Genomic DNA, 16766 nt, shown 5'->3' on the forward strand with positions numbered 1-16766 from the left:
GATGAAAAGCACAGAAAGGCCCAACATGAAGTCAATAGAGAATAAAAATCGACAACACATGTGAATCTTGATGCGAGCCATCCATTCACACAAGGGTTGGATCGAAACCACAAACTTAAGATGATCAGATCCGCGGAAGTTTGATAGGCTTCTTGCTGAAATCTGCATTTCAGTCTTACATGCTGCACATGAATGCTGCTACCTAAGCTTAAAGAATTGAGGTAGTGAAGGGGCAACAGACAGTCAGATAGGTCAGGGCACTGCATACAACTGACGTATCTGTCCCTGCAGGGAACATCATAAATTAAAATGAGAAGACATGTACAATTTTGCTATCCCTGGTCCAGGCAAGTATATATTTGTAAATATGAGACAATGTCACAGCAATATGTCATGCATGTTTCTGCACGAAACCTACCTCAAAAATGATTTCAGTGTTTCGAGTTTGATACCAGATCTTTCAGGTCATCCGCGATTGCCTGATAGCAGAACTTGTATTGTTCCTGGAAAGCAGAAGATAGCATTACGAAAACTAGACGATAGTGCTTATAGCGAATTTATTCTCTGCTACTCTTGGGGATTGTTTAATCAAAGGATAGTATTATTTGACTAAACACCTTATAGGATGTCCCAAGTCCCAACACCCAAGGTCCAAGGAAACCCGAGCAAAACAATTTCTATCTGCTACATGAGCAACCTACCTCTAAATCAATGGAGTACCAATTCTAAAGTATAGCTAAATTCAAAACTAAAGTGCATATATCACCACCCATTTATTCACTACCGCTAGTTTCCGCATATAAGTTTACGTCAAAAAAAAAATCAGCAAATAAGTATAATCACCCTTTGGTGAGCAAGTGCTTTTGTAAAGTCTACTGGTGAGCAAGTATTAACAGCGCAACTCCCTCCATTCAAGAGTACAAGCCGTATTTTCTTTTGGCTCTGTCTTCAAAGTTACTTTGACCATTGTTTTATCACAAAATATATAGTTTATGGCTACAAAACCAATATAGTGTGAAAGAGTTTTGAAATATGAATTTAGTTGTATAATTTTTTATAGACTAAACATACTTATAATTTGACTAATTGTTGGTCAAAATATATAAAGTTTGACTTTTTCAAAATAAAATATACCTTGTGTTTTTGAACGGAGGGAGTATATGGAAACTATTCTGTACTTGAGAGGATTTTGTAAAGTCTTCTGGTGAGCAAGTATTAACAGCACCATTTTCGGCTGGGCGGCTGATGATGCCAGCCAGATCAGAGTTGTGGATGATCTGTCTGTGTGTGTTTAAGTTTGAGGAGTGTTCTTTTTGGTCGCTTATTTATTGTTTTTCAATGATTGCTTCTAGTATTTTGGTCTGGAATGTGAGAGGTCTCAACATGGTTGCTCGGCGGGATGCTGTCCGAGATGTGGTGCTCTCCTCAAACGCTGATATTGTATGTTTGCAAGAAACAAAGCTATCCATTTCTCCCCGTCTGCTACTAGCGGTGCTTGGTTCTGATTTTGACCAACATGTGGCAATGCATGCAGATTATACGAGGGGAGGAATTCTCATTGTGTAGAAAGGAGCAGTCTGTTGAGCCTTGTGCACAAGAATTGGCACATTCTCGGTTTCGGTTTTGTTCGCCAAAGATGAAGGAAATAATTGGTGGTTCACTAGGGTCTATGGGCCTCAAGAAAATTAGGATAAGTTGTTTTTACAGGAGCTTCGTGACGTTCATGCGCTGTGTACTGGTCCTTGGCTTTTGGCAGGAGACTTTAATTTGATCTATCAAGATGAGGATAAGAACAATGGGAACTTGAATTGTGCTATGATGGGTCGTTTTTGTCGCTTGTTGGATGATACTGAGATAAAAGAGATCAATCTGTTGGGCCGCAAATTTACTTGGTCGAATGAGCAGCAATCTCCTACATTGGTGAGGGTGGACCGGGTTTTTAGTTCAATTCATTGGGAAAGGATCTTCCTGGATTTCCAAAGCGCGGCTTCTTCAGTTTCAAACCATTGCCCGTTATTGCTTGGCCTCAAGGTTAATATCTGTGGCAATCGACGCTTTCATTTTGAATGTTTTTGGCCCTCTTTTCAGGACATTCATGAAGTGGTAAGTTCAAATTGGGAGGCCCCAGTCACCGCTACCTGTCCAATTGAGCACTTTTACATCAAATTGAAAATATTGAGTAGGGGTCTCCAAGGTTGGAGTCAACGGAGGGTTAGTCATATCAAGTCTCAGCTGGCTATGGCCAAAGAGATCCTCCACTGTATTGAAATAGCTTGTGATCTTCGGCAGCTTTCAGTGGAAGAGGACTGGTTGAGAATGAACTCGAAGAAACATTGCCTCGGTTTGGCCTATCTTGATCGCACGATCGCGAGGCAGAGTTCTCATATTCTTTTTCTTAAAGAGAGGGATGCTAATACATCCTTTTTCCATCAGCATGCAAGATATCGCAAGATTAAGAATTTTATAACCAAATTCCTAGTAGATGATCAGGTTGTCACATCTCAAGTAGATAAACAGTCTGTCGTGTTTGATTTTTATTCAAGGTTGTTGGGTTCTCCTAAGCAAATATCTTTGACTCTAGATTCAAGTATGATCCATCATCAATAGCATTCTTTGGACTTCCTTGATGTGTTGTTCTCCAAGGAGGAAGTGTGGGCAGCGATCAAAGATTTTCCACAAGACAAAGCTCCGAGCCCCGATGGATTTACTCGGCGGTTTTATAGGTCATGTTGGTCAATTACTCAAGATGACTTGATGTGTGCGCTGTTAGCCGTGCAGCAAGGTAGGAGTGTCAATTTGAGGCTCCTCAACGCTGTGTTTCTCACTTTATTGCCTAAAAAGGTAGGTACTATTCATGTAAAGGATTACCGCCCTATAAGTTTGATCCATAGCTTTGGGAAATTGATCGCCAAAATCTTGGCCAATCGGCTAGCGTAAAAGCTACCTTCTATGGTTTTGCCAAATCATAGTGTTTTTGTCCAAGGAAGGAGCATTCATGACAATTTTCTAATGGTCCAGCAAATTGCCAAATGTCTGCATAGACGAAAGGAGCCTCACCTTCTTCTCAAATTGGATATTTCAAAGGCTTTTGACTCTGTCTCATGGCCTTTTCTTTTGAAGGTTCTTAGAAGTTTGGGTTTTGGCCGTCGTTGATGTAATCTCTTATGCAGTTTACTTTGCACTACCCCTCCACTCGTGTTTTGCTTAATGGTGAGCCAAAAGAGGTGATTAGGCATCATCTTGGCCTCAGGTAGGGTGAACCTCTCTCTTCCATGCTCTTTCTTTTGGTGATGGATGTACTGAATTCTTTGATCTCTCGAGCTTCTCCAGATGGCATATTGCATCCTTTGTCAGCACGAGGTCTTCAGCACCGGGTCTCTTTGTATGCTGATGAAGTAGTGCTCTTTATCAAAACAGCTGCCAAGGATTTGGAGTTAATCTTAAGACCAATATCCTCGAATGTTCTGTTACACCTATTCAATGTCAGGAAGTTGATTTGGCTATCATACAAGACCTTCTGCCTTGTGAAATAAAACATTTTCCTTGTTCTTATTGGGACTTCCTTTGTCGGTCAGGAAACTTACTAAATCAGAATTACAGCCTCTTGTTGACAAGGTGGTTGATCATTGTCCGAATTGGAGGGCTTCTCTAATGAACCGAGCAGGAAGATTAACAATGGTTCATGCTGTCCTATCAGCAACACCCATTTATCAGATGATTGCAATGGATCTTCCTAAGTGAGTGATTAAGGCAATTGATAAATTGAGACGTGGTTTTCTTTATAAGGGAGAAGATCGAGCTGAAGGAGGTAACAATTTAGTTTATTGGCAGAGGCTATGTAAATAGTAGACCTCTCCAGTAATGGTAGCCACGGTATTCATGATTTATCAACCCTCGGTTGGGCTCTCGTATGAGGTGGCTTTGGCTTCATAAAACCGAGCCTCGGACACCATGGTCTGGGTTGCAAATTCTAGACCATCCGAATACTAGGGCTTTGTTTTCTATGGCCTTGGTTACCTTGATTGGGGATGGCAATAATACTAAGTTTTGGTCAGATCAGTGGCTTTGTGGTCGAAACATTGGTGAATTGGCTCCTCTCTTTGCGTTGATCCCGGAAAGAATAGTTAAGCAAAGGTCTGTTGCAGAGACGTTAGCAGATCTCAAATGGTTGTTTGATATCAAGGGGGTCCTCTCTATTCATGCTATCGTTGAGTATCTCCAAATTTGGGACTTACTTGACGGTTTGGTTCTTCAACAAGGTGTGCAAGATCAACATATTTGGAAGCTATCAAGTTCGGGAGTATATTCCAGTAAGTCGGCCTACAATGCCTACTTTGTTGGTTCAATCAGGTTTGCTACTTGAAAGCAGGTTTGGAAATCTTGGGCACCACTGCGTTGCAAGTTGTTCTTGTGGCTTGCAATTCTTAATCGTTGTTGGATAGTGGACAAACTGGCTAAACGTGGCCTGCCTCATCCTCCTGCATGCCCATTCTGTGATCAAGCTGTGGTTTCTTGTGTGGTTGCTAGACAAATTTGGTTCAGCATTTCTCAACAGGTCGGTTTGCAGGCTGTGGTGCCACAGCCGAACATGATGTCTTTCTCAAGTTGGTGGTGTCAAGTGCTGAAACAGGTCAACAAACAACATAGAAAGGGACTAAATTCGCTAATCAATTTGGTCGCTTGGAAAATTTGGAAGCATCGCAATGATTGTGTGTTCAACGGAGCTTCCCCCGATTTGGAAATGGTGGTTTGTGTTGTGGCTGAGCAAGGAGCACTTTGGTATGCTGACGGGGCAAAGGACCTTCAAGTCCTGTTAGCTGGGTATTAGGTTTCATTTCCTAGTGCTTGTTTTGGTCATCTTTATTTTCCTGAGGTGTGACAGCTCTATATGTTTCTGTTTTTAAGTGTTTAGGTGGTTTATGTTGTACTTTGTTACTCTTCTTCAATGAAATGGCACGCAGCTCTCCTGCGTGTTTGAGAAGAAAAAAGGATTTTGTAACTTAAATAGAGACAAAAAAAAAAAGAAAAAGAAAAATATACCTCTGTCTGGACTATTCCAGGTCGCTGAGATCTAAATATTTTGACAGTTTTAACAAGATCCAAAGCATCCTGTTCACCAAGTAAAATCCTCTCTATTGTATTATGGATAGTGATATAAGCACCTGTTCTTCCGATGCCTGCACTGCAGAAAGAGAAATTAATGGTATTGAGTTAGTGTGTAGCCAAATAGGAATGGTTGCACCCAAAAGCGAGTCATTAATTTGAAACAAACCTGCAATGTGCAACTATTGGATGTTCTCTTGGAATGTAATTTAATCTTTTCAGAATTTGTCGTACAGCAGTACTGCTGTTTGGCACCCCATGGTCAGGCCATTCAGAATGCTCAATGTGGAGAAGAGGGTGCACTACATCTGACTGCAACATGAAGAATCACAGCAAGGGAGAAAATTCAGTAATAGAATCCTCCAGCAAAAGATTGCAACAATTCTAATACTAATATGTTAAGAAGAAAGAGAAGAAAATAAACATACAAGGAAAGGTAAACAAGAGGAAGTGAACAATGAGAGAAACATACAAGAATTCATGGAAGAATATGAGGTGAAAGTTGCCAGCTAGAGAGTCTGCAGCATCTCAGGCAGCCTGATAAATATTCGCAATGACAAGCTAACATTTATACCATCATTGACTTGACACCTCACTCATCAATGACACGTCATATGCTGGAAAGAAAATGCTATCTCAGCAAGGCTTGGCATCTAATCTCACTCACTAATCACATGGATAATAGGACACTTTGTGATGCCACTATCTAGCCAATATCCTATAATAGATCAATGCCCTAAAAAATTGAACTTGAAGCTTCACTACCACATAAGTTTTAAAAATGAGCATCCTAATCCTAGCTGAACCAGAAAATATATCGAAGAATAATATCAATGATTAAATATACCATTAATGAGATCTAACTCAATCAGACTATTATCAAGGATTTTTTCTGCAAATCAGAAATGTCAAGATTTGGCATCTGATCGCACTCAGTAATCACATGGATAACAAGACACTTTGTGATGCCACAATCTAGCTAATAAAAACTCGACTGACCTAGGAGGAACTAGGTGGCATTATAAATAAGAAGAAATAGGCACCCAAATTCGCGTCAAAGAGGACTCGAACCTAGATGGTCTAGGCGTACATCCACACCCTCAACCAACTGAGCTAAGCTCTAACCAATAGCCTATGGTAGGTCAAAGCCCTAAAAAATTTGAACTGAAAACCTTCACTACCACATAAGTTTTAAACATGAGAATTCTAGCTGAACCGGAAAATATATCCAGGAGTAATATAAATGATGAAATCTGACATTAATGAAATCTAATTCAATCAGACTATAATCAAGGGTCTTTCCTGCAAATGGGAAATCTCAAGTTCTTAGTCGTGGCTAGAAGGTCCTACAAAAGCTGAACTCAAGTCTGTGTCTATGCCTACTTGCCTATTTGCACAAGAATAACTCTTCATCTTGAAATTTATATGCAATGATGCAAAATATGGAATAGTATAGTCCGTGGTAACTGGTGGTACAGCCTATCTTACACTTTACCTAGAACAGAAAGTGTGTGTACGACAGCCTTAATATATATTTACCTCAACCTTTTGCACCTCCACACCACGCAACACTAACTGGCCATCGTTTCTGGTCTTTGTGATCTTAATGGTAAATTTTCCAAAAACTTCCTGTCCCTTGCTCAATGGAAGATACTCATCACACTGTCATTATATGAAGTGTGAATAATATTTAATAGGCTATTATCAATTCATAGGATAGCTGAAATTTTGAAACGTATATACAAAATAATGTTGAACATCAGCACCTTAAAACTGTCAAATTTTGTGAGCATAACAATCACAGGACAGTGGTTCTCATAAACCATCTGCCAAAAATCTTCAAATGTACTGCATAGTGGACCTTGTGTGGAAATGAACTTCGTTTGACCTCTACCAATAGTCTGCAAATTTTATATGCCACAAGACCGATGAGGATTTGTTTGGACAGAAATGAAATAATAGGAAAAAGTAAATACAGGTAAACATGCTAACTTTACCTTTATAAGGCTTGCATTGATGTAATCATTGCCTGTTGAAGACTTTAGTCGTACCCTGGTTTCATCAACTGAGGATAAGAAGTCAAGTTAAATCAAATTAATACTTCCATGGTGCTCTTCCTCACTGCACATATAAGTCTATACAAGTTCACGATGCTCACATGGCAAGACATCAGTGTAGCGGTTTCTTGCCCTATTAGCAGGACTCCGAGCAGCAGTAAACTTTTGTGCCAACTGAAGCACTGTTCTTGCATCCTGAAAAAAATATCTAATCAATAGTTGCTTGGCTTGGTTCAAAGAAGTATTTCTTACTAAAAAAAATAAACTCAACAACGAGGAGAATACATCCCCTGGCTTCTACTTAAAGGAGGGAGTACCGAACCCTAGCTGGCCAAGAAACTCGTTGAAACCCGTTCTCAAGGAGGTACCCACTTTTTGTGAGCACCCAGGTTTGAGCCTGGGTGGGTGGCCTCTCAACTGGCTCTACCAACTAAGCTATCACTTGGTTGTCAAGAAGTATTTCTTATGCAACCAACTTATAAAGATTTCCAACAAAATAATTCTTACTTCCATAGTTTGGAAGAAATGAAAAAAAGGGAGACTCAAGTGCACGAGTTCTTGGTATATTGGGCTGAACAAAAATACATAACAAGTGCAATTGTTTCTTTCCCTTACTTTGCAATAAATATGGACAGAAGGAAATTCCATATCATAATTTTTTGCTCTTGTTACAGCAATTTGCTGACAGCAGCTAATCCAGTTGTTTATACAATATTCAGTATGGTCACTGTGCTATTTCAGAAAATATCTCCTTATAATTCTGGTATGCAAACCCCATATAGGTTACACTAAATTTCAGGTAATTGAATAAGGAACCCGAAAATATACAACAGGTTGCCTTCAAGAGAGAAATTAGTTAACATGTATGTTTGGTTTGGGGAAGAGGAGAGGGAGGTATAATTATTAAAAAAAATTACTTTCACCATATGGGCGCTAATTTAACTGAAGCAGTTTTCTGGAGGTAGCAGCATAGATTCCTCTAATACGATGTTGGCAGTCCAAATATTAGGTCTCAAGTCGAGTTGCTGAGTGTTACCCCCATGTTACAATGCAGCTCAGGAAAGATAGACTGAAACAGTAATCATCTCCCCCATCAAAAAGGTACCGATATAGCATGGCGTAATCATATCCAGCACATTTCTGATCCCCTTCTGTCTGAGTGCCTGTGCACCAATCGCCTTCCCAGAAACTTCGCTTAGAAGCAACGCTACACTAACCTCTGGTGCAAGATCATACAGCACTAAGCACTATACAAAATTCACCCCCTGCAATCTTTTCACAGCTCGAGTAATAAGCGGTCTCCTGATTGTAAATTCGGAACGCGCTCAGGGTCAGCTAAGGTTGATCCATTGATTCCTTTTATGTGCTCTTTTACAAACAACTGCAAAGAGAGTAGGTAAAAACATCCTAATTTAGAACGGGGAAATTGTATACCGGGAGGCTCGAGTACTCCTTGGAGATCGCGGCGGGCTTCCCGAGCTTCTTCTCGAGCACCTTGAGCGCCTTCTTGCAGTGCTTCAACTGGTCCTTCGTGGGCGCCCGCGGCGGCGGGTCAGCTTCAGGGTCGAGAGGGCGAAACCCCTCCACCCCGACCCCATCAGCCGGCGGCGGGGCGGGGGCGGGGGCGGGGGCGGGGGCGGAGGCGAGCCCGCCCCGCCCGGGGTGTAGCGGCGAGTTCCCCGTGGCGTCCGTCCCGCGGCGGCGCTTGGATGCGCGGATGGTCGGGGGCGAAGGGGAACTGGGAGCGGAAGAGGCCGGGGGAGTCGTCGGGGTCGCCGTGGCGGAGCGTACTTAAGTAAAGGGGAGGCCTTGGCCGGTGGGAAGGAGTGGTTGAATTGGTTTTTTTTTTTTGTGGGAGCAGAGGTGACTTGACTTGGGAGGGAAGACGACGACGGGGCAGTGTGACGGCGAGAGGATGACGCCGTAGATCCGACGCGGATCGGAGCCGGTGGCGGGTGGTTGAGTGGGGAAAGGGAGGACCCCCGGTTCCCTCCTCTCGAAATGTTTCGGGATGGCGGACGCGGTGGTCCGGGCCCCCGACGGCGACGGCGCGGTTAGTCAGGTGGGGGAGGAATTTAGGATTTGGCCGCTCTCAAGAATTGATTTCGCCAATTTACCATCCTAATGTGCTACACATTAAAATGCCACTTTCAACCGAAGCCTTCCTGCTCGTTTGTCATTTTAATGATTTTAACTCAATTGTAAATATTTTCTCCTCGTTACGTATGTGCGTGGACCGAAATGCCCTCCCTCCCTGGTCTGATTGAATTGGCTGGGTCGAACTCATTCCATAGACTGCAAGAGTTCTTTCGCTCTGTGGCTGCTGCTTCGTGCCTGTCCCCGGCGACAAAGAAGGCGACGGCGCACCGCTGCTCCTCCTTCTCTGAGGCGACGCGCACAGGTTTGATTTGGGCTTCCATCTCTATATTTCATTTGCCTTGTTTGATTTGAGAAATCCCCATGCATGAATCTAACCCTAGGCCCTGCTGCTTGTGAAGAGAGGAGCCGTGCTATAAATTCTAATCTGGATGACGGTCTTGGACGGTAATGTGTTTCAACTCTCAACCTTCCTGCAGCATCGCGTTGATTTCGTGCTCCATGTAACGAGAACAGAACGGTAGCTATGGTGCACTAACTCAATTTATTTGGTTTTTTCCTCCAATGTTTCGATTAGGCTTGTTCTAGAGCGAGAGCTTAGTTTTGCAGTTGTACAATCTGAAACAAATGCACCCCAATTGCTTGAGCATGGTACAGATGCTACATTATTGCTTGAGTCTGGTAGTGATGCTCCAGCATTGCTTGCGGCCGGCACAAACTCAGTCCAACCACCGGTTCAGACCGTTGATCGGGAGAACATACAGATCCAAAAAACACAGGATGAGGAAGGAAGGATAGAAATCATTTAGGTATGTCAACGGAGAAAATTCTTGTGGGGAATGGGTAATCATCCCCATCCCCGATTAGGAGAAATTTCTCCATCCTCGCCGGCGGGGAAAAAAATTCTCCCATCCCCGCCCCCGCGCTGGGAATGGGTACCCGACGGGGTCCCCGTCCCTGCTATCAAGAAGGAATTTTGGGCTGGGCCGATTGGAGTTAGACAGAAATTTTCGGGCTGGACCGATTGGAGTTAAGTAAGCACAGTTCAATACAAGTAAAGCTTATAGATATTCGGGGCCCCGCGGGGAAACGGGGATGGGGAACCATCTCCGCCCCCGCTATACCCGACGGAGGGGATTTTTTCCCATTAAACTCCCCGTGGGGGGGAAAATGATCCCATCCCCGTTCCCTAATAGGGGAATTCCCCGTCGGGGAATGGGGATCGGGGCCCATTGACATGCCTAAAATCATTAGTGATGAATAGTTGTATGTGCTTATCGGCCTTAAGGATGAGGATGAGAGGGAAAACCTAGCTAGACAAGCTAGGGGTACAGATGGTTGTTCTAGAGGCCCTGTCGTGGATGATCCTGAAGGTGCAACCATTCCCGTCGATGATGGTATTCCAGAGGAGAGGGTGATAGTGTATGACAAGGATAAACCCTCCATGGATCTTGGCACCATATACCCCTGCATGAAGGAATTTAGGTTGGCTATGAGGCAATTTGCTATAAATGAGGAATTTGAGCTGGACATTGAGAAAACTGACAGAAAAAGATATAAAGGGTTCAAGGAGAAGGCTGCCCTTGGCACATTGTTGGTAACAGGCAGACAGATTTGAAGACTATTATGGTATTGACTTGATAGATAACATTGATATTTGTTTCAATGTGTTGGTAAATTTTGTATTTTTTCTTTACAATTAAGGTGTTGACTTGATTGTTATTTACTGTCTTTTGTGTTTGCAAGTCACATTGTTGATTGATAAACACACTTGTTCATCAAGTAGTAGGAGGAAGACAACTACACCTACTAGTGCTTCGGTTGCTTCAAAGGTTGTTTCTATCCTTAGGAAGACTCCAAGCATGGGTGCAAAAGAGTTGCGGACCAAGTTACAGTATGATCATAAATGCAAGATTGCATATGACACAGTATGAAAGGGCAAAGAAAAGGCTTTGCAAGAGCTGTATGGTAGCTGGGAAGAGAGCTTTCAACAGCGGTACAACTGAAAGGCAGAGGTGTTGAAGAGGTCACTAGGTAGTCATTTGATTACTCGATCTCAACAGCTGTACAACTGGAAGGCAGAGCTATTTCATTTGATTACTCAATCTCTTAGCCACATGCTATGCATTTGCAGGTTATCATTTAAGGATAACCCTTTTAGATGTTCGGACATTCTTCCTGATGGCATACCACACAAGAAGGGATTTGTCAAGGATAAGGATGTAGACAGTACCATACAGGAATGAGTCAAAATGTAACATACATGATCACGCAAAAAGAATGAGAAAAATGCTCTTCATTCCCTTCTGATCAGCATTACATGATCACAATCACCACTACATCAACACATCAACAATGCCACTACATCATTTATCACTTAACTGGCATTGCTCAACAACTAAGAGAATGCTTCACTTAAAAATGCACTCACCACATTGCCTAGCGAGGATTCCTACTACCTCACTTAACAAGCATCACAATCACACCCAATGTGACCACAACAACAATGACTACATTGCTCAGCACCATCAACAGCACCAATTTAATCAGCTCGTCCACCTTTTCTTGAACCTTACCATTTTCTTTCATCTTCATGTCGACTGTACCACCAAGCACCTAGATGTCTGCACTCCGTCGCCCATCCATTTGCGAGAAACCAGACTCCACAAGGAATCCTGATACTCCTTGAGCCACTTGAAAAAGCTGCATCTATCGAGCATCTTTCCACACGAAATAGATTAATATTAGCCCCAAATTACAAACGACTAAATCCCAATCAAAGAAATGCAGCCAAATTAACTTACTTCTACTTCATTCTTGCGGCATTTGAAGAAGATACGCCCCCCATGTTTCCATGATTTGAGCTCCAACACCTGCTCACCACACCTAGGGCAAGGGATGAGTGGGAGCCCACTATGGCCTATCTGCGCTTGCGACATGGTGCCTGTTCTTGTGGCAACGCGGCCACAAAAGCTTCCTTGTGACATCCCCTCGGGCAGTAGAGGCGACCAACACCGATGAGGGACGAGATTGAACGAGGAGAGGACACCGGCAACTCTGACGAGAGAGGTGACGAGAGAAGGAAGAAGAGGAACGATAGCTGTGAGAGTTACGCGAGAAGGAAGAAGAGGAATAGGTTCGACCCAGCCAATTCAATCGAACCAGGGGGGGCATTTCGGTCCACGCACATGCGTAACGAGGAGAAAATATTTGCAACTGAACTGAAATCGTTGAAATGACAAACAAGCAGGGAGGCTTCGGTTGAAAGTGGCATTTGAACGTGTAGCACATTGGGGATGGCAAATTAGTGAAACCAATTCTTGAGAGTGGCGAAATCCCAAATTCCCCTCGGTGGGGCGAGACATGTCACACCAGATTTTCCCTAGATTATGACCTCAACTGTGTGCACCTTTTGCTCATTTCATCTTTATGTGCTGTTTGGATGGAGGTGGGAAAGGAAAAGGGTTTATGATACATCTAAAAAATTTAATCTTAGTTATTCATCTCTCCTTCACTTTTTATCCTAATCTTTCATTTATTTTTCTTTTCCTATCTCACCTCTCTTCTCCCAGTTGCCAAACACCACTAGTTTATTTTTCCTACCAACAATCGTCGTGGCATGGATGGCTAAATTGGTTGCCCGGGTGTGGTTTCGATGTTGAATTTAATTTATGCGTGCAAATATGGGCACGAATAAACACCTATAAACTTTACAAATATGCATGCAAATAACTGAGAGATTGAAATGGTCAATTAAGGATATGTATGAAAACGTGTTCTACGAAATAGACCTAGACGTTTGTGGAAATGCAACTTTCTTTACACTAAACAAGAAATTACCAAGTCACGTTGTTCTTGTTACACGCAAAAGACACGTTGTATGTATGAAAAAGGTTCGGTCAATATTTAATAAATAATGTTTGACTAAAACCCTTCCGAATATTAAAAAGGAGCTGTTGAGATGCAACTAGCTACATGGTAAAAAAAACCTTGTATACTACTTATTTTGTAATTTCAAGTTCACCAAATACGTGCTCAAGCACTGAACTATATGAAACCATTTCAACTTAAGATGACATGATAAACCGTGCATAGCTCATTTTAGACTTCCATTTGGAAGAACTATAACGTGTACAAGCCAAGCCGACTGTGACGCTTTCTTTATAATAATAATTAATATATGTGATGCTTTCTTTATAATAATAATTAATATATGGCCGTCTCTTGCAATTTGCAAAGAAAAGAAACAAAGACTGAAGTCTGAGTTGCATTTCTTAACTCAGAACGCACCCAACACAACCAAATGGCAAACCACCAAACGTCGACAACGACATGCTCTCGAGTAGTTGTGCCGGGCTTATGCCTATCCGAGACGACCAGACGGATATTTGAAACGCTCGTCCGGCCCATAATCTTTCTGCTTTTCCCTCCACTTCATGTTCACACGACACAAAAGAAAATGTTCCCAAGCATCAGCAAGGGAATTCAAATCTACTTGAAATCGAGATAGACGCTTCCGGCACGAATCAGATCGAAGTTTTCAGATCTCAAATCCACATGATGTGAAAAAATGGTTCGAAAATAGCAGTAGATAATGCCCCTATTTGCTTCATATGCACTGTTTGGCCTAGCTGAAATTTATAGTTTTTTACTTAAAAAAATTGTTTTTTTAAAAGCATCTTATAGTTTCTAAGAAAAGCTGTTAGCTTATGGTCTTAATTTTTAAGACTCTCAGCACACAGCTTTTTAGAAAAGTCACTCTCAGTCAGCTTATCAGCTTTTAGTCTATTTCATCAAAAACCAATTTATTAGGTTTTTAAAAACCAGTATAAACTTAACCTATTTGGCTAAATTTATGGTTTCTGAAAAGCAAAAGCTGCTGATAAGTTATGCCAAACAAAACCATAATCAAGATAGATTCACTAACATTCATAACATGAGAGGCTATAACCACTCGAGCTCACTTGTGGGTTTACACAAGGAGCTCACAACCACTCAAGTCGGGTGACTACAGAACAAGATACAATACCGGGTACATGGTGTCTTGATGTTAGACCTAGCCAAATGGGCCGGCTGGCATGGCCCGATCCCGTTTAGACACAACCATGTTGGCTCAACTAACTAATCGAGGCGTGCCGTGTCGACCCACATGCTGAAGGCATGGCTCACGACACGCCCGTGAAGCACAGTGTCATGCTGGGCAGGGTGGCCGAGTGGCGGGGCGGCAGGGTGGAGTGGCTGAGCGATGAAGCGGCCGGGCGAGCGGCTAGGGCTGGGGCAGGGGTGAGACGTCAGACGACGGGGCGGCCAGGACAGCCCGTGCTTATGCCTAGGTCGTTCTTGTGTCGACCCATCTAAATCGGGTCGTGTCGTGTCTATAATAACGTGCCTCAGATTGGTCTAGTAGGTACAATCCATTTGACCAGCTTTACATTGATGTGATCAAACCAATCATAACAGGGTTGAACATAAATAGTAAAAGGAGCCGTTGAGATGCAACTAGCTACATGGTAAAACCGTGTATACTACTTATTTCGTAGTTTCAAGTTTACCAACTAAACTATATGAAGGCATTTCAACCTAAGATGACATGCTAAACCGCGTATAGCTCATTTTAGACTTCCATTTGGAAGAACTGTAACGTGTACAAGCCAAGTCGACCATGACGCTTTCTTTATAATAATAATTAATATATGGCCGTCTCTTGCAATTTGCAAAGAAAGAAAACAAAAACTGAAGTCTGAGTTGCATTTCCCAACTCAGAACGCACCCAACACAACTACTAGATGGCAAACCACCAAACGTCGACAACGACATGCTCTCGAGTAGTTGTGCCGGGCTTATGCCCATCCGAGACGGCCAGCGGACATTTGAAAGGCTCGTCCGGCCCATAATCTTTCTTATTTTCCCTCCGCTTCAGTTCACATGACCCAAAAGAAGGGCCGGTGATTATTTCATACCTCCGTTTTTTTTCAGGTGACATCCTTGGCCACCTGATTGACATACGACGACACCACACTCTTCTTTCAATCTCCCACTCTTTCACGTGCCTCCTCTTATAGCGTTGGCCTCCTACCCTCTGCGTGCTCGCCCCACCTCTCACCCTCCTTCACCCATCTCTGACGCCATCGCCTACCGTTGATGGCTTCATCAGGCTGTCCCCGCTCACCTCCGCCCTTGCACCGTCCATCCGGTCGTCCTTCGCTACCCACGGCCAGTGGCACCCCGCCACCTCACCATTCCACCCCTGCGCATGCCTCCTTCGTCAAGCTAGACTGTCATCCGCCAACCTCCTTCTAAGCCCGATAGTAGACAAATCCCTACTGGGAAGCTACTGCTTCCAACCCTAGAGACCTAACTACGGAGGACGACACGAATTCACATATGTTCACACAGTCGTCTGATCTCACCTCCTAAAAGAAAATGTTCCGAAGCATCTACAAGGGAATTCAAATCTACTTCAATTCAAGATAGACGCTTCTGGCACGAATCGGATCGAAGTTTTCAGCTATCAAATCCACATGATGTGAAACAAAAAAAAAAGGTTCGAAAATAGCAGCAGATAATGCCCTTTGTTTGCTTCATAGCCAAGATAGATTGCATGATGCACACATCTGGAACAAGCTTCATACTAGCATTCACAACAGGGGAGTTCATAACCACTCGAGCTCATTTGTGGGTTTACACAAGGAGCTCACAATCACTCGATCTTACGGTATGTGTTTACAGAAAGACGATACGGATGAATATAGATCGAGATACAATACCGGATACATGGTGCCTTGATGCGACCAAACCATTCATAACAGCCAGCAGGGTTGAACCTAAGATTTTTTTTTTAATAGCCGGATCCTCTTCCTAAGCCTACATTGGAGACCGTAAATAGAGATGCACACTGGGGGTCAAACCCTGGACCAGCAAGATCGCACCCGTGCGTCTTGCCACTGAGCCGTGCGCCGGGGGGTTGAAAGACAGAAACGGCAATGAGAAGAAATGTGAGGTTCCTAGATTTTCGATGCAAACAAGTATATGTTTTTAACGGAGATATCGTATGCAGGTGATATTTCATACTTCTTTGCGACGAAGATTACCTAGAAGGGAATTCAGTATCCCGAATTCGATATCACCTCTTTAAGCTCGTCTACGATTGCAGAATAGCAAAACATGTACTGTCCCTGCAGAGAAGAACAAGGTGCCCTCAGATAGCTAACGGTAGCGCCTTTGGCTAATCTATTAGTGTGCATTACTCTTGGGCATTGTTCAATCGTTGCATTGCATGCTATGACTAATAAACCTTTAGTAATCAGAATTCAGGATGTCCCAGACAACACCTCAGCTCGTGTGAGCAATCGCTTGCTGCTTGCTGGGTATTGCCGTTATGAAGCCAAACAACTAATAATACATGAGGGACCTGTATATGGATGGCGTAACGTGGCTTGCAAAACTATATCTATCATTTCTCTTCTTTTTTCACAAAACTATACTTGTCATTTTAAAGTGTACCGGTAG

At 42.9% G+C, this 16766-nt stretch overlaps 1 protein-coding gene across 1 annotated transcript; it reads right to left on the bottom strand.

Annotated features, from left to right (window-relative positions):
• On the bottom strand, nucleotides 1-8951 carry LOC133900589 (protein-tyrosine-phosphatase PTP1-like; the record flags this gene model as incomplete). The annotated part of the gene is made up of 9 exons (XM_062341779.1): nucleotides 1-285; nucleotides 419-503; nucleotides 5041-5182; nucleotides 5273-5415; nucleotides 6643-6765; nucleotides 6870-7004; nucleotides 7101-7168; nucleotides 7262-7355; nucleotides 8595-8951. Coding segments are annotated over 8 exons (1134 nt in total), but the record flags the coding sequence as incomplete, so codon positions are not given.
• Nucleotides 8952-16766: the final 7815 nt, after the last annotated feature.

Source organism: Phragmites australis, chromosome 19, assembly GCF_958298935.1.
Source record: "Phragmites australis chromosome 19, lpPhrAust1.1, whole genome shotgun sequence".
Lineage (NCBI taxonomy): Eukaryota > Viridiplantae > Streptophyta > Magnoliopsida > Poales > Poaceae > Phragmites > Phragmites australis.